Here is a 26578-nt window from a genome sequence, read left to right as displayed (position 1 = left end):
CACATATATCTTATGGAAAGCACAAGGTCTGTTAGGCGCTCAGCCGCACAGCACCCTGTGCAGAAGCTGCAACCGTCCTTGGGGGAAATACAGAAACTTCCCGGCATTTCCCCTAACCATTTGGTGTCATCAGTAGGGTTGCCTGGCCCTGTGGTTCAATGGCAAGTGGCCCAGCCCAGGAATCACTTCCAGACTGTCAGTCAGGCCCAAAAGGCATCTTGGTCCATATATATATTTTTCCACACATGCCCCTAATATGGGGCTAGTCCTGCGGTTGGGGCAGTGAATGTTGTAGGAGGATTTCCTCCATCATCTTTGCTGGCCGATCCCAACGCCAGTAGAGATAACATTGTCATTCCATTTTCAAAAAGTCTCAAGGGAGCGCACACACCCTTGCCAGATGTGATGGGCTCCATCAAAACTGGGCATGATCCACTTCGTCCAGCCATGAGGCAGGACTCGCAGGGAAGTCTGGGTAGCCCCCGCTGCTCCCCGTGGAGAGGTCCGAGCTGGGTCCATTCCCTGCCAGCACCCTCATGGGCTGGGGCACTCCCTGTCCGCTCTGCCCCACCAGGCTGAGGCCACCATCAGGGTAAACCAGGCTGGACATCAAGGGCTGGTGGCCAGGCAGGGCCTGCAAAGGGCTTGTAGGGCGGAGGTCATGATACTGGTCTGGAACTGGGAGTCCACTGTGCTCCAGGGAGAAGCCTCCATTGCCCCCAGCTGGCCGCCCCAGGGCAGGAGAGTTTTCCCCAAGGCTGCCATAGACTCCGTTGGTGTGGCTGATCTCAGAAATAGATGGTTCATCTGGAAGAGGGGGGAAAGAGAGCGCAGCTTTATTTTTATTTTATTTTTACAAACTTTGTTGAATCAAAAAAAAAAATCACCAAGCATAACAAATTGTCTTCCAAATGCATGTCCAGATGTTGCACATTGCAGGTGTTGAGCTAGATGGGCCTTGGGATCCCTTCCAATTCCTTACCCTCCAAGTGTCCCTATTTTCCAGGGCCGGTCCCAGATTTACAGAAGCCATCCCATATTCAGATTTATTCCTATTTTCTTTGGAGAAATGTTGGAGGGTATGGAGTTATGCAACACCTGAACCAAGGAGATACAACCTCTAGAAGACATCTGAAGTCAGCCCTGTATAGGAAGGTGTTTTTTTTTAATGCTTATTGTTTTATTATGTTTTTATATATGTTGGAAGCCCCTCAGAGTGTCTGGGGCAACCCAGTCAGATGAGTGGAGTATGAATAATAACATTGTTATTAATATGAAATAGAGCGTCCCTATTTTCACTGGAGAAATGTTGGAGGGTATGCAATTCTACAATTCTATGTACCTGTGAAGGAGACCTCAGCGTCGCTGTCCGGGCCCTCTTCCTGGATGCTCTCCTTGTCGGATTTAGAGTTCCCTCTTGACCGCTTCATGTTCCGGAAGTATTGCCCCCACCTCTGCCTCCCAGCGTCTTTCTTGAGCCTCTTCTCTTTCGCTCTCCGATTCTGGAACCAAACCTGAGGAGCCAGCCAGGAGAAGCTCTTAAATCTGCAACATTTAAGTGCTCCTGAGAAAGCCACTGTCATCCTGGAAGCTGCAATTCACCTCTCACTGCAACATGGACATTTCCCCAGAGATGTCCATCTCTCACTTACTTTTATTTTTCTGAGGGTTGGGCACTTGCTACAAGTTCAAGCTCACATTTACAATATACAAGTTTATATTGACCTCTGAAGTTGTGGGATTCTGTCACCACAGAAATGCTATTATATATAGTTTCCATCACGTATAGGTATATCTGTGAGTATAGGACGGGATGTAAATGTCAATTATAATAATAATAATAATAATAATAATAATAATCCCAGCATATAAACCTGATTCTTTAGTGTAACAACAACTACACTTTGAAACTCTCTGGCTTTGGATATTTTGGTACCTGCTCAAACGTTCATGTTTAGACAAGCCTGCCCAGATGCTTAGAAAGTTTTGTACATTTTCAAGTATTGTTACTTGATTTTATTGTTTTATCTTTTTGTAAACTGCCTTGAAGGGTCTTTTTTAACAACCAGGTAGTGTATAAACCTTATAGCATAAGCAAATAATATCGTATGTTGAAGATGCCCCACTTTACCCTGGCCTTGTGGCAGTAATTTGTTTTAAACTTGGGGGGGGGGGGAGTATTCAACTAAGTTTTATTCAGAGTAGATATGTTGGAATTAATGAAACTACCTTTGCCATGGTCATTCATTCCAGCAGGTCTACTCTGAGAAAAACTTAGTTGAAAAAAGCCTTGTGTTTTTAAATTGCTGTAACCTTGTGGCGAAGGGCAGGGAAGACATTGAATAAATAAATAAGTATTTATTGGTATTCCTACCTCCAGTTAGCCGTTCGTTACCTGAAGGTGTCCAAGCAGTTAATTTTTTATTAACAGTTAATTAACCAAGCAGATAAATAATTTTATTTATCGCTTTTGCATTACAGTACAACAATTCAAAACATGCATGTAATGCAACAAATAGACAATGTTTAACAGCACATTTAAATGCCAAATTGCTTTGATGAATTTATTGCTGTGTTTGCTTTATTTGCAAGTTATAAGGATTGCAAACTTTTGTTGTTCTTAATGCCATTGTGATTATTGTGCTTTGAGCTCAACATCCATTGTTGGAAAAGCAGAACAAAAAATACCAAAAGCAAAGCAAATATTTATATTAATAATTGTTTGTTTGTTTCATAAAATTTATACACCACTCAAATGTAGAAAACAAAACAACAACCCAACCCCCAAAGCAGTTTACAAGAAGATAAAACAATAAAATCAAGAAAAATCTAAAACATACAAAAATAGATTAAAATCTACAACAACTTTCTAAGCATCTGGACTAAATGAGAATGTTTTTAGCAGCTGCCGAAAAGAGTACAGTGAAGGCGCCTGCTTGCTTGATATCCAGAGACAGGAAGTTCCAAAGCTACCACACCAAAAGACCAAAATCTTACAAAGGTATAATTATTATGTGGCACCTATATTAGTGCCAATTCTGCTGATTGAAGCAGTCAAGAGGGCGCATGAGGGGTAAGGCAATCTCATAGGTAAACTTGTCGCAAGTTGTGAAGGTTTTATATATACTAACACTAACAACTTGAACTTGGCTCAGCAGCAAATCAGCAACCATAGCAGATCTCTGAGCACAGCTGTTATATGCTGACAAGGCACCAGTCCAGCCAGCAATTGTGCTTCAACATTCTGCAGTGACTGCAGCCTACGGATCAAGCATGAGGGAAGCCCCACAGAGGGCTCAGTGCAGTAATCCAACCTTAAAGTAACCAGTGCATGAACTACTATGGCAATGCTTTCCCAGTTCAGGAATGCTGGCAGCTGTCGCATTTGGGTGACAGTCGATATTAGTAACTTACCAGCAACTATTTTCCCAACCCAGAACACACTCTTCTCTCTCTTTCTCTTTATTTAAACAGATGTTATACTCTTAACTATAATGGTCTCTAAGCAGTTTGCAAAGATGCAATTCAGAATCAGTAAATATATATATATATAATCAAGCATTAGTTAAAATGCTTGCTGGAAAATGCCTGCTCCCTCCCTTGCCCCACCCACCCTCAGGTGGGGTCACTCACCTGGACCACCCTCATATCCAGGCCAGTTTCGGAGGAAAGCTGTTCCCTCACATGCCGGGCCGGCTTTGGGGAATTGTTGTATGCATTTTTCAAGGTTTCCAGTTGCTTGGCTGTGATTGTCGTGCGGGGTCTCTTTGCTGTGGACTCTGCTTCTGCAAATGTCCCCAAGAGACAAGGCATCAAATATCCCAAATCTCCAGGAGCCACAAACCTATGACCCTAAATCAACCCCCAGCCCATCCAATTCTCCGGATTGTGGTTGGTTTTTGTTTTTTTAAGAATTCTTTATTGGTTTTTTTCATATATCCAAAATAATACAAGCAAACATTTTTTTTACCACTAACCTTGTCTCCCAACCCTCCTCAGAACATAAAGTGTCTAGTAACTTGTGTGTGTGTGTGTGTGTGTGTGTGTGCGTGCGTGCATGCTTTTCCATAAATTTCCAATAGGCGGCTGAAAGCCATATTCCTTAGATATTTAAAATTAAATAAAGCCTGCCCAAACTTTTTTAAAGTCCTTTGTTATGTTGTTTTTCCTTCTTGTTCTAATTTCACAAGTCTGTTTTTTCCCCAAATCTGAGATGTCCATTCAGTCCACATAGCGCTGGAAGGAGTTTGCCAGTACTTCATTTCTCTGGTCTCTTTTGAACTAATGGTATAAACAATTCAACATAAATGGAACTGAACTCTATAACAAATCCTGCATAGCAGGAGACTGGACAAGGTGACCTTTGGCATCCCTTCCAAATCTACAATTCTACAATTCAATTCTATGGAATCAATTTACTAATTGTACTGTTCATATTGTACTATTGGAAAACCTGGCAACCTAAACTTGCATCTGTTATTTCTTCATTAATCCCAATATCACATCACCCGGATTTTTTTCCAGCAAGGGAGAAATAATTTGGGAATCCGAATATTTACACACATAGTGAGATTTTTATACCAATAATCAGCCTCCATTAACCCAATAAAATAAACTTTGCCAATTTTTTACACAAACTGGATTTAGTTAATCAAATAGTTTTATTTATTAAATAAATAGTTTTATTATAAAAAGCGTATGTAAAAATACAAGCTCTGAGGCCCTTGACAAAAACTGAAAATTTATTAAACACAATGGATAGAGATGGGGGGAAGAGTTAAATGATACTCTTTATTGCTTAATGTAACTTACGGATCTATGGAACCCCTTCAAATGATATGGGAACCAGATATCAGCACACAAATTCTTCTAATGGATTGGAATATAATTTAGGAATCAACACCTCACCTCCAAAATCTGTTTCCAATTTTCTTAGGTAAACTGACCAAGTGACTCTGGCTCTGCCCATTTCCACCATATACCCCCTGACAGATTCCCCCGATAGAATATGGTACTCAACAGAAAATACCTCACCCACCCCAGGTGTAAAGAGAGGTTGGAGAACTTCCAAAGCAGATAAAAAATCCATGTGACAATGAGTGTGCCAAGCCACTCCGTACAAGGGGAGGCAACCCCCTCAAAGTAAGAACCACTTTGTGACCATCTATGGTGAAAATGCTCCATAAATATTGGAGATGAAATAACAGGGAGCCTTCTGGGTGCAACCCACCTCTCTGCTTGGCTGTCTCGTAGTCAGCTTTGCAAACCAGGCGACTGTCCTCCATGAGGTAGAATTCGTCCCCTGTGGCCAGCTGCCGCTTGCAGACAACACAGGAGAAGCAGTGGAGGTGGTAGACGAAGTCTTGGGCTCTCCGCACAACCTGTGTTGGAGGAATCCCCTGTTGACAGGCCGCACATTTGGTCCCAAACCTCCTGTTTGGTCATCGAAAGGAACAAAGCTTTAGTTATGATTCTTGCATGGCAGAGGGTTGGACTAGATTACTCTTGGTACCCCTTCCAACTCTACAATCCTATGATTCTGTAAATTAATATGTTCTGATTCCTTCCTTGAAATTTTCCTTTCATTGCTGAAGAAACTACATTCCTGTTGTGGTCCAGGATCATTTGCCTTGCAGGGGGTTGGACTAGATCAGGGTTTCCCAAGCTTGGGTCTCCAGCTGTTTTTGGACTACAACTCCCATCATCCCTAGCTAGCAGGACCAGTGTTCAGGGATGATGGGAATTGTAGTTCAAAAGCAGCAGGAGGCCCAAATTTGGGAAACACTGAATTAGGTAATCCTTGGGATCCCTTCCAATTCTATGGTTCTATGATGCAAAGAAAATGATCCCATAGTCAACTGGCAGCTCCTGGGTGTACTTATTTATTATTTACTTATTTCATAAACTATTGTATGCTGCTCAATTGTAAAAATAAAATAAAAAAATCTCAAAGTCATTTTACAAAAAAGATAAAGCATTAAAATGATCACTAAGAAAAATTAACAATAATGTAAGAAATTCAAAAAGTTCAAATAACAATAGACTAAAGCAAATTAAAACTCATCTTTAATTAAACAACTGCAGCAAAGTCTCTTGAAATAAATCAGCAGGGACAAATTTTATCTCATAAAATTTATATATTGCTTGATAGTAAAAAAAAACCTCACAGCTGTTTCCAAAAAGATGAAACAATAAAGTTACCAAAAAGAAGAATTAATAACAATTTTAAGACTTTTGAAAAGTTAAAATAATAATAGACTAAATTAAAACTCATACCAACTTTCTCAAAAAAAATGTTTTGAAAAATTAAAATAAAAAAAAATGTTTTGAAAAGTTAAAAAAAAAGAAAAGTTAAAATAGTAATAGACTAAATTAAAACTCACACCAACTTTCTCAATGTCTGGAGAAGTTTGTCTAAACAAAAAAATATGTTTAGCACATGCCAAAAAGAGTACCCTGAAGAAGGTGCCTGCCTGATATCAATAGGAAGGGAGTAGGTGCTATCACGCTGAAAGATCTGAGAACTTACAAATGGGGAATTTATTGTACAATTCTGCTGTTGAAGAGACCCAAGAGCACGCTGGGACGCCTTCCCAAAAAATGGACACAGAGTGAAATCTGGAGTCATGCGCACTCATCCCCCTGAAAGTCCATCATGCAAGTGCAAGTGATAGAGGGAACTCTGTCCATGCCCAAGCAAAGCCTGGTTGTTGCAGGTGGATCAGGCCAAAGGGGGCCCATCTAGTCCAGCATCCTGTTCTCACAGCGGCCAAATGCCCCCAAGAACCTAGGAACTGAGATAGACTGCCTCTGGACCTGGAGGTTCCATTAGAACATAACAAGAGCCTGGCTGCTGGATTGGGCTAAAGGGATTCTATGTCATACAGCATCCTGTCCTCACAGTGACCAACTAGATGCCCATTATGGAAAGCCCACAAGCAGGACCCAAGCACAACAGCAACTCTCCGGTTCCCCACCACCTGGTGTTCAGGAGTAGACTGCCCCTGGGCATGGAGGTACCACTGTCATCATAAACATGGCCACAATGAGGACAGGTGGCTGGACTAGACAGGCCACTGGCCTGATCCTGCATGGCTCTGCTGGTGTTCTTATGCCTCCAATGGACAACTCTTTCTTTGGCTTTTGCAGGATATGAATTGGCCTGAGTCCTACCCCCAGGCAAGGCTTGCAATTCTTTAGTTGTGGTTCCTGCATTGTAGGGACTTGAACTAGATGGTCCTTAGGAGGATTCCTTCCCCTTCTGTGATTCTGTGACCTTATTTTGTTGCACAGGGGGTGGATCCCAACAGGGATCTCCCCTTAGGAAACGCACTCCCTTGTGGCCCATTTGATCCCCCTCCTCCTCCACCCCCAGGACTCACTTAAAGAAGTCCTCCTTGCAGTAGACGCTCTCCCCGCGACTGAAGCACTTCTCCGCTAGCTGGACTTGACAATCACTGCACTTCAGGCACTTGCTGTGCCAGTGCCGGTCCAGCACCTTCAGGATGAAGCGGTCCACAATGTGCTGGTTGCACCCTGCGCAGAGCGGGACCTCTGTCGGGGAGAAAGACACAGAGACACCTGTCAAGCCAGGTGTTTGCAACCTTGCAACGGGTTTGATGCAGCAGCAAAAAGGGCTAATGCGATTTTAGGCCAGAGCAAGGGAAGGAATAGTAATGCTCCATTCTGCCTTGCTCAGACCTCACCTGGAGTCCATTGCAGCGGGCTTAACTAGGTGGCTTTTCGGATCCCCTCGGTGTAGAACGGAGCGTGAGAGGTGGGGGCGCTGAGTTGTTTTTTGCGTCGCACAGGGTGCTGCTGAAATTTGAGAGCCCAAAGTCTGCCACTGGCCCCCTTCTAGAATGCTATGATCCTTTAGCTGTGATTCCTGCAGTGCAGGGGGCTGGACTAGATGGCCCTCATGGTCCCGTCCAATTCTGCAATGCTGATTCTAATACATCAATGATTTTATTTATTAAAAAAACCCCAAACCATTTTTAAAGCATTCCAAAATAAGTTTAAAATGTTCTCCCAGCCACTGGTCTCAAATGTTGCCAGAAACAAAGAGTTTCCCTTCAAACTCAACGATTCTATGATCCCCCAAAGGCCTTGTGGCCGGTAAATACAGTGATAAATACATAAATACAAATTAAAAACATAATAGAATATATCCCTTACAGGTGTTAAAAAGAAAACAACCTGGAGATTTTAGAGACATGCAGATTAGTTCCCTCAATTCAGTAATTGAGTGATTAATCTAGGCATCTCGCTCTCCCCTCACTTCTGCCTCTTGCGCGCCCAGTTCTTGAGCGGTCGCACAGCGCCTTGCGGATGGATGCCGGTGAGCCTTTTTCGGGGTGGGGGAGCGCAATGTCTCCCCTGTCCCCCACCTTTCACTTCCAATGGGAAGCGAGTCTCCCACTGGCATCCCCAAGAACTGGGGGGTGGGGAGATAGAGAGAAATGGATCGCTTAAGGCGCAACCCGATCCTAAGGCACGTTGGCTCAGAAGCAAGGTAGCAGGGAACCTGTTGCATTGCTCACTTTTGCTGTGGCTTCCTCCGCCGCCCCCATTTGTCCCCCCCCCCCTTTTTAAGTATTTGTCGATTTTCCAAGGGGGGTCTTCCTCCGCCCTCCCATTGGTCTGAACCCACACACGTCGCCTTCCTCCTTCACCACCGCCATCAAGACCCATCAAAAAAATGAATAAAGTCCCATCAAAATCACCGCCAAAAATAGGAAAGCTAAATTATTGCTGTTGGTTTTTCCTTACTGGTAATTTTATGGTTTGTGTAAACTGCTTTGAAGATGTGGGTGTTGGTGGGTGAGTTTTTAAACAATACAGCGGTGTATAAATTTTACCAAATAAATATACGATAAGGATTCCCTCCCACACCGCGCGTGCGCCCAGTCGCGGGCAGGGTGCAGAAACAAATCAAGGCTCAAAATGTGGTTTTAAAACATCCAGACCTGGCTCGTTTTTGCCTGGAACTTTCCTTGCTTTTCCTTCGCGTTTTGTTTCTTTTTTTATTTTATTATGGTTTTTTTATTATTATTCTGTTATTTGTTTGTTTCCCTTTCTGGAAATTTGGGTTTGGACGAGTTTCAAGTGCGTCCCCCGCCCCCGCCCCCCTTTTTTAACACAAGGCTGGTTTTCGTTGTCAGTCGCGGCACTCGTCATATCCCCGAGAGTATTTTTGTGCGCGCTCCTGATTTATTTTAGAGCCTTCCTTTCCTTGAACTTTTTTCTGGCGAAAGACGTCAGCGGTTCAGATGCATTGCTTTTGACACAGCGGTTCGGGATTTTAGGACTCACCTTAAATTTAGGGTCGTGTGTTGTTTTAAATGTTTTTTTAAATACTGGGTTTTAGTGCTGCAACCCGCCCTGGGACCTTAGGGTGAAGGGCGGGCAATGAATAAATTCATGGTGATGATTAATCTAGTTGACGTTTATTGTTGTTTTAACTATCACAGTGGCATCAACCACAGGAATACACACACACACACCAAAATTGAGGAACAGCTTCAACCGAAATATGCCTTTACATTAATTTATAGCAAAATAATATGAAAATGATTGAAAACCGTTGTTGTTGTTGTTAATTCGCATTTACCTATATCTATAAAATTGAAAATAAATCCTGATAGCACTTTATTTAGAAAATTGAACAAAACATAGTGCATAGTTGGAGGAGGCGAAAAAGAGAAAGTTTTTGTCTTTCTTAGTTCAGGGAGACACTCAACTAAATATATGAAGTGTTGTTGTTGTTGTTGTTGTTGTTGTTGTTGGGAAGAGCATCCAAGCTTGAAACCAATCAAGTTTTCCCCCTCCTGGGCCAGAACTTGACTCCACCCTCCACCAAAAAAGCCGGAATGACTTATTTGAGTGTCCCGTTTCTACACATGATTTCCTTTCTCTGGGATCCAGACGCGTTTTGTGAGAAGAGCAGCCAACAGCCAGAACGGGTCATTTCTTAATCTTTTCTCACGAAAAGCGACCACAAAGACTCTGTGATTGATTCCTTTTACTGCTGAGGACTGTACTAGATGATTCTTTAGGCCCCTTCCAACTCGGCTATGATTCTATTAGTCTTCGCAAACGAAATAAATAAAAAATACTTTCCAAAACAAAATAACCTTCCCCAAACGAAATTTTGAAATTCCCCAGGTTTAAAATAATAACAATTCTCCGGCTTGACCCTAACTAGGCTCAAGTCTCCTCACGGGGGGTGGGGTGGCTTGATTTCTTTTTACGTTTTTGGTTCCCTTTTCGCCAGAGAGCAGCTGGAGAAAGGTTCAGGGGCGAAAACGCCCCCGCCCCCAATCACAAGCGGATGCATTTACCAGGACGGGAATAACTCAGTTGCATGGAGCAATAAGACTCTCTCAGGAACCCTTCCATCTTTTCTTTAAAAATATGTTATTAATATACAAAAAAAAAACCACAAATAAACAGCATAAATAAATAGTTACCACCACTACCCCATTTTAGCTATTATTGGGATTTTTTCTTTAAGAAGGCAGGAAACACTCCGGTCCAATATTTTCTCCGCTGCGACTAAAACAATCCTGTGTGTACGACTGGCTTGTTGGCATTCATTTCCCATTTTACTTATTATTATTATTATTATTATTACTGAATTTTTGATGCCATTGTAAATGCAAACACAACTTAAAACTCAAAATCGAAAATCAAGAACATCTAGGGAGACATTTCTGCATATACCTGAAACCCACTCATTTTCGGAGAAGGTTACATTATAATATGCTGATTTCCGATAATTGATATTCATTGTTCCTCTTTCTTTATTATAGAAATCAGGTGGCCATGGGAATAATAATAATAATAATAATAATAATAATAATACGGATTGATAGAACCAGACCATACTATACGATGAAGCAATAAAATCATGCCCAACAGCATGGAAATTAGGGGGGGGGGGAATTGTCCCATTTTTGCCTTTAGCTTTTAAGATATTTTTTCTAATAACATAAAATAATATAATTAATATAATATGCATTATACACAAACATATAATCAATCAATAAGTTTATTGTTCCAGCCAAAGGCCATGAGAAGTCCGTAGCAATATATTCATAAAATAATACAGAGCTTACATCTATGATATGAACCAACATCCATTGTGTAAGATAAAAATCTGAAATAGATTTCCCCTTTTAAGTGGTTCAGTTCTAGAGCTTATGTTGATATTTTTTAGGCACCCCTGTTTCTCTTTTCAGCCCGTTCCCTACGTTTGTTTGTGTTCCTTCTGCAAAGTATAAGACAGTCGTTTATATGATTTATATTAACCATCCACCCAAATGCGATTGTGCATATATATATATATATATATATGGTGGGAAAGGTCCAATTCGGCGGAGGGGCTCTCCAAATCTTCCTCCCTCGCAAGAAGTTTCTTGGCGGCCCCGATCCACCGATCATTCTTTTCTCTCTCCCGCTCAGCCAACACCCCCAACCCCAGCCCCTTTCCGATCTCCCCTTTCCGAGATGGACGGACAACTCTTTTTCGGACGTCTCTCCCCCGCACCCCGCATCTGGAGGAGGGGGAGCAAATCCGAAGAAATAATTGGGGCCGCGCTCCCTTTTCCCTCCTTCTACTCCGCAATATTTTATTTGGGTGGGGACTTGTCTCCCTTCAGATGAGCGCCCCCCCCCCCATCTTACCTCTGCGGGCCAGGAGGGCGAGGAGCGTCTGGGTGCCGACGGGGGGCTCCATCCTGCCGCACCTCCAAACTGGGCAAGGCGGACGTAGGAGACTGGGGGGCGGGGCGGAGAGGAGAACTGCGAGAACCGCCCCTTTAAGGTGCGCGGTCGGGGGAAGCCCAGCCTGCCCGCTCACGTCCCCGCCCGCCGCTTCAGCACGACGGACAGCGACAGTGCAGCCGGGTATTTTGAAGCAGGAAAGCCGCTCTGAGTTTTGTTTTACAATCAACGTTTATACGTTTTACTAAATTTTACTAAAAAGGCCCGGCGGAAACATAAGGAACATACAATTAGCAGAGAACTAAAATGTTGTCTTAAAGGTTTCGAAAGAACTAATAAGAGGAGACTGAAATATTATCATCAATATTTCACAGGAAGAACTCAAAAGCTCCCCTGAAAGAAGTAGCTTGGCTACTGGGAGTTCCAGCCAAAGAGTTGCCTCCCTGAGTGAGTCCCTGAGTTGGTTTATTTGCTTCACGGTACACCGTGAAAGAGCCCCTTTGGCGCAGAAGACGAATGGGGGCCTAAGTATTCCTGACAGGTGGCCATCCAACCTCTATTTTAAAACCTCCAACGAAGGAAGTTTACGCTTTTTTAAAAAGTGGGGGATCAACCTGCCATGCCGTGGAGAAACTGAGTTTTGGGCGTATCGAGGATCCCTGTTTTCAAATTGGCTTGATTTTCATTCGTGTATTTCTTGTGAGCCGCCTTGAGACCCAGGTGTTCAGACGGATTAAAATATACATAAACCTTGCCTTTTTTAAAAAAATACAGAACAATAAAGGGTTTAGAAATCACTCAGTCACTCGATCAATCAATCAATCCTTTTTTTGTTGCTGCTGAAAGAATCCATCTATCTCTTTGTTTTCTTTCTATTATTTATTAATTAATTTCATATTTATTTCATACACACTGCTTTGAGGGGGGATACCTCAAAACAGTATCTACAAAAGATGATATGACTGAGAAAAATTTGGCAGCGAGAGTTTGAAACTTCCACAGAATTGAAACGCTATAACAGGTTAACATTATTTCTAATATTAATTATTAATTAAGCATATATTATTTATTATATGCGTATCCTGACTTTTCCCTAGACTCCAGGTGGCCACAAATTAAAAGGCAGAGAAAATACAAAAAGTTAAAAGCATGCAAAAGAATACATATAAACCAGCCTGACAGTTTCATGGGGACTTTTTGTGATGTTCTGGAACAACAATTTCAAACTTTATGCTGCTTTTAACCAGCTGTGACACGATTTCTTTATGCACTTTATCTTTGGTTTACTATGTTTAATAATAAAAGAGAACGATAATAAAAACATGCAAAAAGTAATCGTTGAAAAGGGAACTGAACTTTTCTGCATGCCCTTATTAGGCCCTTGCTCGGACTTTGCTCCCTTGGACGTGAGACCCGTTGATAGATAAAAGGCACTTAGACAAAAGCATCTGCCCCCGCCCAACTTTCTGCAGCTAGAAATCCTGCCCTTTAGGCTTTATTACTCCCTGAGCTGCTAGTTTTCTAGCGGCAAGGGCCAGTTTTACCAGCTTTATAAATGCCCCGCCCCCACTGGCAGACTCCAAAAGGCAACTTGGCTGGTCCTCAAAGGCACTAATTCCTGCATTGCAGGGGGTTAGGCTAGATTACCATTGGGGATCCCATTCAAAGGTGGTGGATTCTCCTTCCAAAGGAAACGCAGGAAGAAAAAGGAGCGCAAGGAACAGGTGCCCCCCCCCCCGACAAAAAAGGACGGCCCTTTGCTCTGGCTAGAGACGTCTTCCACTGCCCATGGATCAATGGGTGGGGGGTGCCTGGGGAAATCAAGGCGAGAGCCCAAGATCGATGGTGCACAGCAGGCAGGTGGGGTCGAGGAGTTCCCCGGAAGGAGAGTGAGGAAAACAGGCAGGAGAAGATGGATAGGGGTGTTCCTCTGGGAGTGGCCAGGGAGGCCGGACTCCGAAGGGACCTGGTCTTCGAAGGTCCCGGTTTGCCCCTAAGAGGTCCCGAAAGTCCAAGCCTGGCTGGGACGCTTTTCCATACACAGGATCATAGAATTGTAGAGTCATAAGGAACCCCGAAGGGCCACCTAGCCCGACTCCCTGGAGCGCAAGAATCGCAACTAAAGCACCCCATGAATCGAACCAGCGATCTGTAATTTTACTTGGACTATGTAGATTGCCGTCAGATCCTATCTGATAACGCTGCATTTTGCAGAATCTTGTGTGACCTTTTTTTCCTTCTTCTTTTTTTGGAAACTAAATACACATTATGTGTGCAATGCAAAATATAATTTATGCAACATAAACATTCTGCAAGCCTGCTTTGACGCCATGTGGGTGACAGCATGCAAGGACTATTGCTATTAATTATTTATTAACTTTATTTACCGCCTTTCATCAAGAGACCTCAGGACGGCTTATAGCACAAAACAAAGAATACATTTTAAGACCAATTTCAGTTACTTTAAAAAGAATGTTGCTGTTTTACTTTTGAATGCATTATTTTTTCCTACCAATAACTTCATGATTTTATTCTTCTCATAAACCACTTTGAGGCTTTTAAACCATCAAGTGGGAAATAAAGATTATGAAATAAATAAGTGATAAAATTACATAGTTAGTTATTCAGTTTATATCTCACCCTTCCCCTGAAGGATATAAATTGAATACTTAATAAATAATTTTAATAATATTAATTTTGGGAAGCAACTGTTTTTAAGGAAAGCGCTGCTGATGTGGGGTGTGTATGGGTGTGGGTGTGTATTTAATTGTTTTAAATTATTGCTTTCCCTCTCTCTCTGTTTACGCTGCATTTTGTTTGTTTCTATTTTAACTGTAACCTGCCTCAAGTTCCTCTCGGGGAGAAGGCTATCAAAAGAGATATAAATACAATAATACTTATTATTATTATTATTATTATTATTATTATTTTATTATTATTAAATAATAATAATAATAATAATAATAATAATAATAATAATAATATGTTCGCCTCACTGCCAGGCCGATCTCAGCGTCTAAAAAGCGGCATATCTCTCTCTCTCTCTCTCTCTCTCTCTCTCTCTCTCTCTCTCTCTCTCTCTCTGAGTTGTCTCATGAGCTAATCTCAGGCCCTTCATACTGTGTGTTGGCAATATGCAAAGTTATTTAAATTTAATTTGCTAATGGGTCGGAGGAAGGCAATTTAATCAGCTAAAAGGTTCCCCAGCTGGATGAGTTACTGCCCGTTATTCTCCAGCCTTTCCTTTTGGGGGTCCTTTTCCTCGAAGGCAGCATCCCACGACGCGTGGGGGAGAAAAGCACCACGACTCTCACCCAGGAAGGGCAAGCTGACCCCACCGCCACCCCAAGAATTCACGACCGGGAGACACCCCTGGACCTCTTTTGGATGATATGGGGAAAGGAGGAAAAGTGGGGAGGGGGAGGGACAGCGAGATAACACTAGAATCACAGAATGGTAAGGCTGGTAGGGACCTAAAGGTCATCTCCACCCCCTTGCCCCACAACGCAGGAATTCCAGCTAAAGCATCCTTGACAGATGACCATCAAACCTCTGCTTAAAAGTCTCCAATGAAGGAGACCAAAAAAGGGAGAGGAAAGCCATTGGAAGATGGCGGCTGTAACAACTTCTCCTTCATGAACCCTCTGGATTACAAACCTTTTATAGCCTTTTATAGCCGTCTTTTTAGCTGTTTTTTTTAGCTGTTTTTATTAGACTTTTAAATCATTTTACCTCTGTTAGAAGTTTTAATCGTTTTACTTCTATGGTTGGCCAATATACGTATCAACAAGGATATTCAAACCTTCTGCTGATTAGTAACGCCGCCTTGAAGATTGGGTTACGCTGAGCAGTGGAGGAGGAGTAGCAGAGGAGTTGCGGCCATAAAAGATAAGTTCTCTTTTGTCTCCGTTTACCTCTACTTTGAACCTCCGTAGTCAGTGAGACAGCGACAAATGGGTCATGGCAAGCGACCAAGATCTGCTGAGAAAGGTTGTTCACCTCCAAGAGCAAAGCAGTCAAAGCTTGAATCTCCCCCACCATCTACTAACAATAACAGCAAAACGGAGCAAGTAACTGTTTCTGCGGTCGAAACATACAACCGCTTCTGGCCTCTGTATGATCAAGGAGAGTTGGAAAAGCTAGCTGATTCAGCGGGGGATGGAAGCCATAGGGAAGCCCTCCCCCCTGACACCTTAATTACCCCTCCGTCACTGAAACGGGAAGCATTAGGGCAAACAGCCCATGATTTAGTACCTGATCAAATACAACTGGTAATCAGGACTTTAAGCTTCATTTTCAAGGAATTGGAGGGGATTTCTTTGTCATTGAACAAACTTTCACGGGCCCTTCTGGCTCATCTACCTTCCTCAACTGAGCTATCTAATTTGCATCAACCTCCTGTGCAGCTTGTAAGTGCCTTAAAGAGACAACTTGACCAGAAATCTCTCCTTAAGGACCTAAGAGGCAGGCTGCCACTGCTCCAAAGGAATAAGCAATCTTTGATTTTTCAACCTAACAAAATATGTTTATCCATTTTTTCCCGTGACGCCCCCAGTCTTAGGTGGAATAACCTGAGGATGGCTAAAGGGTACCTTCGTGATTTGTTAAATATTCCTTTTTTCCAGATAGATCTTATATCTGTAGCACCCCTAAACGCCACGCCCTGGCCAAGGAAATTTATGCTCTCCTTCCAGTCTGCAAGGATCCCACATCTTCTTGCAAGACAAAAAGATCGACTGGCACCCTGGGAGATTGTAACAACAAGAGTCTTTAAGGACATGAGTGTTAAACCTCTTTTTGCCAACATCTCAACTGGCAATGAGCGCTCATTCCCTTCTTCTGTTCCTATAATAACGGGAAAAACACCTAGCCGGGTATCCCCTGTTCCACCTGCGACCCCAAGTGCCCATCTAGTTACGTTGAGGAATGATCCAACTGCAAGCGGAGATTGGAATATCCCTGAAGAGAGAAATCTTATCTCCTCTTATGGAAAACTCCCTTCAGAAGAACAGCAGGCTATTCTCGATAGATTGGATCTACTCAAACAAAGACTTCTATCGCAAGGGGACCCCTCTATACCGATGAGAGAGGAGAGCAGGCGCTCCACGTCCCACATGGTGTCTCCATCAAATGCCCTGACAATTTCTCAACCTGTTACCTTGTTACCCCCTACTGATCTGAATCAGCAGTCACCTGTTGACCTACAACACCATTCTACCGTGGAGGAAGTCGATAAACTCAATACTCCCATCTCAGTCCTTATGCCCAATCAAAATATGGAAGTTGATGACTCCTTTGCCTCAATGCCTGAGCTAGAATCTACCCTGCCTGAAGATCACCAGGAAATGACTATACATGCACCATCCTCACGTTCATGTCCTTTAATACATCTGCGTGATAATTCCTCCCCATCTGCGCAGCAACTACAAGTGATGGCTGGAACACCTCTTAGCGCTACCCTGGTTAAGACTGATAATTCTGACGGATCTACTAGTGTAGCCCATCAAAGACTTGTTACTACTCACCTCAATGAACAGCATCCGACCTCACCAACTTTGCCTAATTCTTCCTTCCCGGCAAAGCCCTTCCTGCCCGTTAATGTTACCAAATCATCGATACAATTAACACGGAAGAAGACCTTATCCGCACAAACTAAAATTACCGATTTCCTTATGGGTCCTCGTTCTACCTCCAAGAACCCATTAAACAACTCAAAGTGACAATTACCGGGACAGCACAAGGACTCGACATTATCAATACTTAGCTGGAACATTGCTGGTTGGAGAACCAAAAAATCAGACCCCGAATTCAGGAAGTACATAAATTCATTTAAAATCATTCTATTCCAAGAAACATGGGATGAGGAAGAAATTACCATAGACGGCTTTGATCTTCTAACACTTCCGGCCTCCCCTTCTTTGAAAGGAGGTCGCCCCAAAGGGGGCCTTTTGATTGGGATTTCACTCCAACTTCGCGCCAAATTCACTCTGGTACGGGCTTCCCCGCCTTTTGCTCTATCTGGACTGATCACAGAAGGGAAGTCCTCATTACTAATTACTAATGTTTATCTCCCCCCCGAAGGCTCAGCGCCTGATCTTGATTGGAGATGGGAATCATTTGAAAATCACCTACTGTCATGTCATACTAAATGCCCTAACTCGTACTCCTTAATTGGGGGAGACTTTAATGCTCGTATTGCCACAAATTGGGACTTACTAACCAAGTCCAAATGGTGGACTCCCCCATGTTTGGACAATTTTGACTTGGAACATGCCAGAATTAGAACTTCAAAGGACAACAGAGTAAACAAAGCAGGAGTGACCCTTTACCAAATGGCCATTCGCCTGAATCTAGTATTTTTGAACGGCACCTTCCCCCCCGATATACCGGGGGAGTTCACTCACCTGGGACTAACATCTAACAGTGTTATCGATTACCTCTTGATCTCCGCAAATCTGGCCGTCAATGTACTTTCCTTCCAAGTTGAAAACCAACATTTCAGTGATCACCTCCCAATAGTGACCACTCTGTCATTGTTCCGGTGCCAGAATGACAATAAACACTCAGTCCTTCTGGAAACCTCATCATCGATCAAAATAAGAGGGATCAAATGGTCGGAGGCTGTGGCCCAAAAATATCAGGTTTTCTTCCATAGGGAAATCAACGCCTACTTACCTCAAATAACTACTGATTTACAAGATTCCAATTCGGTCTTGAAACTTTTTAACCTTCTTATAACAGACCTTACCACTTTTTTTACATCACCTCCTCAAAAGGTGAAAGTGGCGCATTGCAGTGCTGGGGCCCCCTGGTTTAACATCTCTTGCAAACAAGCAAGATCCCTTCTTCGTTCCATCTATAATGAATACAAAAACTCTAATGCTCAGGCTCTACCATCTTCCTATTTACAAGCCAAAAGAGCATACAAACAGACTTTAAAGCTGGCCAAACGCGAGTGGTATCAAAAACGTTGGCGAGCCTTGATTGCGGCCTCGAGATCCCGCAGACCACAGGAATTTTGGGCTCTGATAAACAAAAGAGGAAGGAAGTACCCACTGACGATTATCCCTGCGCCCACATGGGAACAATTCCTGAGTAAATATTTCTCCTTGGCAGAGGAATCCAACTCATCCACGGAACTACGAGCCGACCATCTACCTTTGTGGCCCTCCACTGACCCGGACCTGATAATGGACTTGATATTAGATCTGAAAACGGGCAAAGCCCCCGGGCCGGATTTAGTCCCTGCTGAGGTTATTGTTGCGCAACCAAGGTGGTGGGCTGAAATTCTGGCCAAAGTTTTTGATGCAATTAATTCTACGGGGCTTATCCCTAGGTCATGGAAGGAGGCCGTGATCGTGCCAGTCCATAAAAAGGGTCCCCCTGCTGACCCGGAGAACTATCGGAACATCAACCTTTTGTCTATCATCGGGAAAATTTATGCAAAATTTTTGCTGTCCAAGCTGTCCCATTGGGCAAACGACTCAAATTTGATTGGCCATGAGCAAGCGGGCTTTAGGAACAATTACTCGACCTCTGACCATATGGTAATCATGTATCATCTTGCCAGAAAATATTCTGCCCCGAGTCGGGGGCGCCTATGTGTCGCTTTTATAGACCTAAAGGCTGCCTTCGACAGTATCCCAAGAAATTGCCTATGGAAGAAATTAGAGAGATGGGGCATAGATAGAAGGCTGTTATGGCTTATAACCCAATTACACCATGGGTCGTCGGCTAGAGTGAGACTCACACCGGCGGGAAACCTATCCAACGAGGTCCCAATAAATAGAGGTGTGCGCCAAGGCTGCATTTTGGCCCCACTCCTCTTCAACCTGTTTATTAGCGATATGAAGCTCTCTCTGAACGAGTCTCAAGCCAACATTCATGCCCCCCGCCTAGCTGATTTTCGCTGCCCTTTGCTCCTATATGCCGACGATGCAGCGATCCTTTCCTACTCTAGAGTTGGTTTATGCAGAGCTCTAAAGATTTTTGCGGCTTATTGCAAACTTAACCATCTGACAATTAATCATGGGAAATCTAAAGTCCTGGTCTTTTCCAGGTCTCGGAAAACTTACAGCTGGAAGTTAGATGGAGTCCAATTAGAACAGGTTTTCAAATTTAAATACCTGGGAGTCTTTTTTCATTACAATCTAAGCTGGAAGCCACAGATACAGTATTTACTAAACAAAGGGAAAACAATACTTAATACTCTACTCCAATTTCTTGCGGCCGACGGAGCCTCTCACATCCCTTCTGCATTGAAGGTATACCACGCAAAAGTGGTTTCCACCCTCTGTTATGCTGCCCCGCTCTGGGCCCCAGGGTCCAATTTAACATCACTGGGGACATTGCAGAATCAGTTTCTCCGTCGCCTTCTGAAACTCCCCATGTGTGTGAGCAACGCAGCCATACGTCTGGAGTTAAGGATTGCATCATTGGAGACTGTCATCTGGAAGCGAGTCTTTGGCTATTGGCTGTCCAGCTGGTATAGGCTTCCCGACCATTACCTTTTTCAGTGCCTCTGGCGAGACGTCTTTGTCAATCCGTGGGTAGGAAAAATCCATACCAAACTTCTGAGCATCGGAATTTCCCCAGCGGACTCCTTAAAGATGAACTTACGCTCAGCCAAAAGCCTTATTGAGCAAAGATTAGCGGACATTGAAAATCAACACAACCTCGCCAGGGGTGGGGGTGTCTGCTCCCCCAGGTATCACGGAATAACCCCACCACTTGGCCTTCCATCATACATGTCATCTCTTTCATCAGTACCACACCGACGTGCATTTATTCGTGCAAGGTTCAATGTCTTTTCATCGAACCTGCTGAACCACAGATTTTCCAAGGGTTTGGTGTCTCCGCTATGCGTGTGTGACGGGGAAACTGTTGAATCTCTATCACATATAATGTTCAACTGTCCCCTACATAGCATAGCCAGGGCTAAATTCCTGGGTCCTGCTTTACTGCGCTTGGTTGGCAGGCCTGCTGAGTCACACGCCGCACTGCTTTTGCAGGATACAGATCCTTCTGTAACTCTGCAGGTGGCGAGATTTCTGAATGCGGTTATCTCACACTCAAAAACCACCAAACAACAACAACAACATCAAAACTAATTGGACTGTTATGATGAGAGTGCATGTCGGAGTTCGACTTCAGTTTTCCTTTTCTGTGATCCGTCCCTTGGAGCTCTCCTGGCCCTAAGCTGTCACTTGGCTCTGCTCAATGACCCATCCTTGCATCGTGGTGTTCACCTTCTGTTGTCGGATATATCTGTTTTTATGTCCCTGTGTTTTTATGTTTGTACATATTTTATGGGCTAATAGCCGTAAATATTAAACTTTAAACTTTAAACTCCAATGAAGGGGGGGGGGTCCATCACCTTCCAATGGATTTGGATGGCTTTTGCAGTCAGATTCTCCCCCCCCCCCCATGTTTATTGGAATCACCAAGCTGGGTGCTGAGAAATTCTGTCCAGCCTGAAAGCTTTCCAGTGCTACTCTGGGCCACCAGAAATCTACCATTCTGCTTTACCTTTTACCCCCAGGGTGTTTGCAGCATCATTCCTCCAATTGCAATCTGGTTTAACTTGGGGGGGGGGGCGCAGAATTAACTTGTACTCCACCCTGGAAGCTGTTGGTGAAGGATGGGTAATAAGTCCAATGAAATCACTGCATTATGTCCTACCTAAGACTATTTTCAACCTGCTGTAACAAGATTTCTTTCCCTTTATCTTTGGTTTATTTTGTTTATTAATAAAATTAATATTTTTTTTGGAAGCCCAAAAGGGGGTTATGGATGGCTCACCCTTGAATTTCAAATGTGTCTTTTTGACTTAGATTCAGCCAGACTTTTTTTTAAAAAAAGAAAAAGAAATCATTCTCAGGACAGGAAATTCACTGCCCCATTCCAGTTCCTTATGGTAGAGTGTATTTAAACAAGAAGAAAAATGGAAGGTGAGTAGCTGAGAGTCTAGGTTATCAGAGAAGGCCAAACATCCCAAATCCCAGAAAATTAAACATGGAGAAATGGAGTGAACAAAAATCAATTGGATTGGGGGGGGGGAGTCTCAAGATGCCCCCGGAGGCAGAGGTCTGCCTTGCATGGGATGGCATCAAGGCCATAGATCTGGCAGAAACTCCTGTTTTCTTCCCTTTTAATTTGTGAAGGCCATTGTGTACATTTTAATTTGTGAAGGCCATTTAAAAGTATTACATGTCTATTGGCAGACCAAACTCAACAGCCCAAAAACAACATCTGCTGGACCCTTGAATCCCATAGAGATTGCCAAAAGGATTTACTCTCCAGGAAGGACAAGGCCAGGAATTGCGCACTATGATTCTGGCTGTCCATCCATTCTATCTGGTGCAGAATTCTCATGCCTAAATGTACCCAAAGATAATTGTGCTTAACCTAAGCTACCTTGCAGAGTTGTTGTGGAAATTCAATGAGGATTAGAACCCGGGAGATAACCAGGGTTCAGATCCCCACTTGGGCATGAAGCTCACTGTGGGACATTGGGCTGATTACTGTCTTCTCTCAGCCCAACCTACCTTTCTCATAAGGTGACCAAGGTGACCAAGGGTCTGGAAACCAAGCCTTATGAGGACAGGGCTCTCACATGGAAGATGGAGCAAGCTTGTTTCTTCCTGCTCCAAAGGGTAGGACCTGAACCAATGGCTTCAAGTTACAAGAAAAGAGGAAGAATTTTTTGAGTGTATGAGCCATTAAACAATGGAACAGACTCCCCCAAGAGTTGGTGGACTTGCCTTCCTTGGAGCTTTTTAATGAAAGGTTGAAATTCCTGCATTGCAGGGGGTTGGTCTAGATGACCCTCAGGGTCCCTTCCAACTCTACATTTCTATGATTCTACTGTTTTGGGTATTCAGTGAGGACTAAAACCTGGGAGAGGCCAGGATTCAAATGAAGCTCAATGGTCCATGAAGCCCAATGGGTATGAACTTGGTGGTCTGTCACTGCCACCTCTCAGCCTAAGCTCCCTTGCAGTGTTGTTGTAGGGATTAAACCAGGCATAGGCAAACTTGGCCCTCCAGATGTTTGGGGACTACAACTCCCACCATCCCTAGCTAACAGGACCAGTGGTCAAGGATGATGGGAATTGTAGTCTCAAGATATCTGGAGGGTCGAGTTTGTCTATCCCTGGATTAAATGAAGAAAGGGAGAGAACCATTTATGCTGAATTGAGATCACTGGAGACAGAAAGGGGGGGGGGGGAATAGAAGGCAATAAATAAATGAATAGTGCAAAAGGAGGCAATACTTTTAAGTCATTTTAAAATTGTACTTTAATGCTGAAATCTGCCCTGGGCCCTTTGGGACAAGGGCAGGTAATAAATAATAATAATTTCAATTCAATAAGTTTATTGCATTAGGCAAAGGTCTTGACAATTTCATTGTGATTTAGCAACCTACCAGCTTAGCATTAATACTGTAGTGCAGAACATACAAAGAATCCAAGAATGGTAGAGTTGGAAGGGACCTCAGGGGTCATCTACTTATTTATTTATTTATTTATTTATCTATCTATCTATCTAAAATTTATACGTCGCTTGATTGTAAAAACAAACTCAAAACGGTTTACAAAAGGATAAAACAAAAAAATTAAGAACAATTCACAACCATACTTTAAAACATACCAAAACATAAAATACTAAAACCAATTTAAATTACCTCCACTCTCTAAGCATCTACAAACAAAGAATGTTTTTAGCAGTCACCAAAACGAGTTCAGCAAAGGCGCACGCTTCATATCAATAGGCTGGGAGTTCCAAAGTACAGGTGCTGCCACACTAAATGATTAAGTTCTTACAAATTTGGAATGGGTATCATGTGGCTCAAACACTCTATGGTCTTTAAAATGTGTTTGTGGGTGGGGGTGTTGGTTTGTTTTTGCTTTTGGTATGTACTTTGTGTTCTCATTTAGTATTTTTATGTTGTGAACAACCCTGTGATCTTCAGGTGAAGGGCAGTATACAATTAGTAGTAGAAGTAGTAGTAGTAGTAGTAGTAATTCTACTGCTCAAAGTGGTTGAGTAGGCATGTGCTGGGTAAGTTGCCCTTGTAAGTAAACTGGTCCCGAGTTTTTAAGGGCTTTATATACTAACAGTAACACCTTGAGCGCGTTGCAGAAATCAGTAGTGAAGTAACCAATGCATGAACTACTGCGGCCAGCCTTTCCCTGTCCAAGCATAGCCGTGCAACCAGCTGCAGTTGGTAAAAAGCACTTCTGGCAACTAAGGCTTCCTGAGCTTCCAGTAATGACAGAGATGGATTCAGAAGCACCCCCAAAGTGCAACCCTGCTCCTTTATGGAGAGTGCAAACCCACACAGGAGAGGCAACTCACCCGTTTCTCGGACTCGGGACATCTAAGCCAACATCCTGTAATGCAGGAATTGCAGACATCCAAATAATAGTAACAATAACAACAGTGATGAATTTTTTTAATAAAAAAAAATACAATTTAAAAAGCAAATAACAAATGAATAAAAATAGATTTTTTTTAAAAAAATCAAATTCCTTGTAGTGCAAGCCTGACCAAGAGTAAAGTAAGCCTCATAGAGTTAGCGGAGCTTACTCCTAGGAAAGCGAGCGCAGGGCTGCGAGGCTCCCAGAACACCACCTCTGGGAATTGTCCCCATTCATTTCCTTGGTCCTATTTTATTTTATTTTTGGGAGTTTAACTTGGCGCCAAAAAGTTTAACTTGGCACCCAATAGGGGTAACGTGTGTGTATTTCAAGGAATAAAAGGGTCGCCTGTTATATTATTATTATTATTATTATTATTATTATTATTATTATTATTATTACTACTACTACTACTACTACTTCTTTCTTCTCCCCCCCCCCCCCAATTTGGTCTTATGTCCACACACAAAATAATTGCACCGTTCCCCCATAATTTATTTATTTACTTCTTTGTTTATTTATAAAAATAAATTTATAAATAAAAATATTTATGATTGGCAAAAAATATTTGAAGGACTCCTAACCTACATACCCCGACCCCCTCCGTCTACGTTTCTTCTTTCTTTCTTTCTTTCTTTCTTTCTTTCTTTCTTTCTTTTTACTTCTAAAAAGGAATTTCGATTGCTTTTGTACCATCCGAATAGAAAAGGCGATGCGCCAAGCGGATTGGAGCGGGGTCTCCCCAATGGATCTCCAAGAGATCCAGACACGGCTCGATCCCCGGCCGGGGAGGATGAACTTTGGAAAAGGATTCCCTCGGTCGCTTCTCAGGACAACCCGCCCTCTCCAGCACCAAAAGAATATTTAAAAACAAAAAACAAAAGCAAAATGAATGAATACACTGACATCCAGTAAATAAGGTCGCTGCAGAAAAAGGCCGAAGGAGATGCAAAACCTCGAAAATTTCCTTACAGGAAACCAAGCATAATTAGGAGGAAAAATTAATAATAGTTGTTACAATAGTAACGATGATAGCAGTGATAGTCATAATAGTTGTAATAATTTGTAGTAGTGCAATAAAGATGGTAGTAATAGTAATAGTAGTAGTTGTAATAGAATCAGTACCAATAGTGCTAACAGTTCTGAGTATAATAATGGCACCAAAGAGTAGCAACATCCTGAGTGGACCCCCGGCGCCACCTGCGCTGCTCTGCCCTCTCCAAAGAGCGACTTGAGGCACCTGCAGCCCACCTGCCCTCACCGGAGCCCGGAGCCCCCAAGTTGTAGCAGCGCCTTCCTGGAGCTCCAACTTCCCATCCCGGCTAACACCGGTTGCCTTATCCTCCTTAGATCTCCCCGCAAGGAGGGCATCCCCGCAGACCTGCTGGACGCTGCGCGCTCTGCGGGTTTCTTCTTTCCTCCTCTTTCTTTAAAACCATTCCTTTCTTCCATTCTGCCTCCTTTTCCTTCAAAGTGCTTCTCAACCTTTCCTTCCTTAATTTATCTTTCCCTGTCTCTCTTTCCCCTCTCGGACCCCCAGGCCAGATGGCCGCCCCAACGGTCAAGCCTCCTCCTGCTCCGCGCGCCGCCGCTGCCGCCGCCCCGTCGGGTCCCCCTTACCTGCGTTCCGGCCGAAGGCGCAGGCCTCGGCGGGGGCCGCTTTCTCGGCCCGGGCTCGCTCCAAGAGCATCGTGCTGGGGCAGAAAGTGAGTCGAGGTCCCTGTTGAGGTTTCGGGGAAGGGGAAAGGCACGCAAAGACACCCAACCTCAGAGGGAGCTCTGACGGCCAACCTGGAACTCCGGGCGCTGCTGCTGCGGGTCCTTTTTACATTCCCTCCGCGGAGCCCGGGCTGCGTCAGGTCGACCTCTGGCTGTTCCCTGCGATGCTTGGAAGGGTTTTGGGTGGGGGTGAGGGAGGGGGCGACAGGACTAGCAGCAGCGAGGGATATCCCCTGGCAAAGCTTGTGGGCGTCACTTGAGCGGAGCCCCCTCCCCTCCCCAGGGGGCGCTCCTCCTCCTCTTCTCCCCACCTCCCCTCCCCCTTCCCGGGTTCACTTCCTATACCAAGAAGCTTCCTTAACATAACAAAGCCCCCCAGAGCCGTTGGCAAGCCAGGCGAGGCGCCGGAGTTGTCCGCGGTGCTGAAGAGACGCTTGGCGGGCTTTTATCAGCCAGGCTGGCTGGCCTCCCCTGTTCGTCCACACACGCGGCTAGTCCTCACTGAGACAAGACCCCCGCCCCCAGTCCTCCTTGTAACGCTTCAGCCTCCACCTGAGTGAAAAAGCCAGCAGGCAACCACAAAAAAAAAAAAACTGTGGTGAAGAACCCTAACGCGTCTCCTTTGCTTTGTGGAGAATGTCATTACTACTTCTTCATCATCATCATCATTTAGGTTTCCCCTGTCTAGGACTCTGCCTGGAGGCGACGGATC

General features: G+C 43.7%; 1 protein-coding gene across 1 annotated transcript; it reads right to left on the bottom strand.

The window, feature by feature from the left end:
- LHX3 (LIM homeobox 3) lies at positions 1–25837 on the bottom strand (the record flags this gene model as incomplete). The annotated part of the gene is made up of 6 exons (XM_083423911.1): positions 1–807; positions 1343–1514; positions 3634–3785; positions 5231–5433; positions 7383–7554; positions 25768–25837. The coding sequence occupies 6 exons, from the start codon at positions 25835–25837 to the stop codon at positions 416–418; spliced, it is 1161 nt and encodes a 386-aa protein (XP_083280037.1). The 3' UTR covers positions 1–415.
- Between the last annotated feature and the right edge of the window lie 741 nt (positions 25838–26578).

The sequence above is a fragment of the Podarcis tiliguerta genome (assembly GCF_965153285.1).
Source record: "Podarcis tiliguerta genome assembly, chromosome: Z".
Taxonomy (NCBI): domain Eukaryota; kingdom Metazoa; phylum Chordata; class Lepidosauria; order Squamata; family Lacertidae; genus Podarcis; species Podarcis tiliguerta.
Note: the sequence above shows the minus strand (reverse complement) of the source record. Positions and strands in the feature narration are given on the sequence as shown.